We start from the raw sequence: 1,767 nt of genomic DNA, 5'->3' as shown, positions 1-1,767 counted from the left end.
GTCTTCAATTCCTGATTCTGAATGTACTTCAAGATTAAATTGTATTATATTCTATTGCTCAGAAGTGTGTGGCTACACCATGAGACACGGATTTATGAAAATCGCCCTTCCTCTCTTGTCTGCATCTCCTTTCTTTTGAATCTCCTTTTCTGGATTTGGCTCCTCCCCCGCTTTTCCCTCACCCCATGCATATTTAGCTCATTTTTATAGTCAGCTTTCTAAGTCTTGGTTGCTTCCTGACTGAAAAAGACCAAGTGGTAATTTCATATGACTGATGCCAACACAAGGGCAATTATTTCATTTTCCTTATACCAAATATTAATGACATATTTTTGTGATAACATGGACTGTATTAGGAGGAACTATGTCAATTTTACTGAATACATCATTTATTCAAATAGTTACAGATAAAACCCAGAGACCTGTCTTAAACATGAAAGATCGACTCCCAGCCAACTGTTTATTTCTTTGACGATTTCTTTTAAAAGTTTCTAAATGCTCGGTCCTGACAGGAAACATGTGCTAACAGAGGATGGAACAGAAAAATGGCAGTTCTTTCACTGGGTTTGTCCTGCTGGGTTTCTCGGACCAGCCTCAGCTGGAGCTCGTCCTCTTCGTGGTTCTTCTGATCTTCTATCTGTTCACTCTGCTGGGAAACACCACCATCATTGCCTTGTCCCACCTGGACCCCCATCTTCAGACTCCCATGTACTTTTTCCTCTCCAACCTGAGCTTTCTGGACCTGTGCTACACAACCAGCACTGTCCCGCAGCTCCTAGTTCATCTCAGGGGAGCAGACAAGTCTATCTCGTTTGGTGGCTGCATAGTTCAGCTATTTGTCGCTCTAGGATTGGGAGGCACTGAATGCATTCTCTTAGGGGTCATGGCATTTGACCGCTATGCTGCCATCTGCAGGCCCCTGCACTACACAGTGGTCATGCACCCCCGTCTCTGTGCCCTCATGGCTTCCGCATCGTGGGTCATTGGTTTTGCCAACTCCTCATTGCAGACAGTGCTCACCTTCCTTGTACCACTTTGTGGGAGAAATAAAATAGACCATTTCTTTTGTGAGGTCCCCCCACTGCTCAAGCTTGCCTGTGTTGACACCACTGTGAATGAGTCTGTGCTCTTCTTTGTCGGTGTGATCGTTCTCCTCGTGCCTGTGGCCTTAATCACGGTCTCGTATGGTCGGATTGTCAGAGCAGTCTTAAGAATAAAGTCATCTGCAGGGCAGAGGAAAGCATTTGGGACGTGTGGGTCCCACATCACAGTGGTCTCCCTGTTCTATGGCACGGCCATCTACGCTTACCTCCAGCCCAGCAACAACTACTCCCAGGGTCAGGGCAAGTTCGTTTCTCTGTTCTACACCATCGTCACCCCCATGGTCAACCCCGTCATATATACACTGCGGAACAAGGATGTGACGGGAGCAATGAAGGTGTTTTGCAGGGGCCATGACTCCAGATGACTGGGCGGGGAAGATCCTATGATGGAAGACATTGAATGCCAGGGTACTTAAGATGATTGTGCCCTAGTGGTCTGGGTGTCTGCCTCCTGCTCAGGTCATGATCCCGGTTCCTGGGATCTATCCCACTACAGGCAACTTGCCTAGTGGGGAGCCTGCTTTGCCTCTGCCCCTGATTGTGCCAGCTCTGTCTCTTTCTCTCTCTGAATAAATAAAGAAATCTTTAAGAAAAAAAAAGTTGATTTTGTCCTCCCCGTGTCTTCTAAAATTTCCTCTGACAGCTCTCAAGGGAATTCCCTTAC

At 46.7% G+C, this 1,767-nt stretch overlaps 1 protein-coding gene across 1 annotated transcript; it reads left to right on the top strand.

The window, feature by feature from the left end:
* Nucleotides 1-532: 532 nt before the first annotated feature.
* Nucleotides 533-1,468, top strand: LOC103681970 (putative olfactory receptor 2B8). The gene has a single exon (XM_008711546.2). The coding sequence runs from the start codon at nt 533-535 to the stop codon at nt 1,466-1,468; it is 936 nt and encodes a 311-aa protein (XP_008709768.2).
* Nucleotides 1,469-1,767: the final 299 nt, after the last annotated feature.

The sequence above is a fragment of the Ursus maritimus genome, unplaced genomic scaffold (assembly GCF_017311325.1).
Source record: "Ursus maritimus isolate PB19 unplaced genomic scaffold, ASM1731132v1 scaffold_30, whole genome shotgun sequence".
Lineage (NCBI taxonomy): Eukaryota > Metazoa > Chordata > Mammalia > Carnivora > Ursidae > Ursus > Ursus maritimus.
Note: the sequence above shows the minus strand (reverse complement) of the source record. Positions and strands in the feature narration are given on the sequence as shown.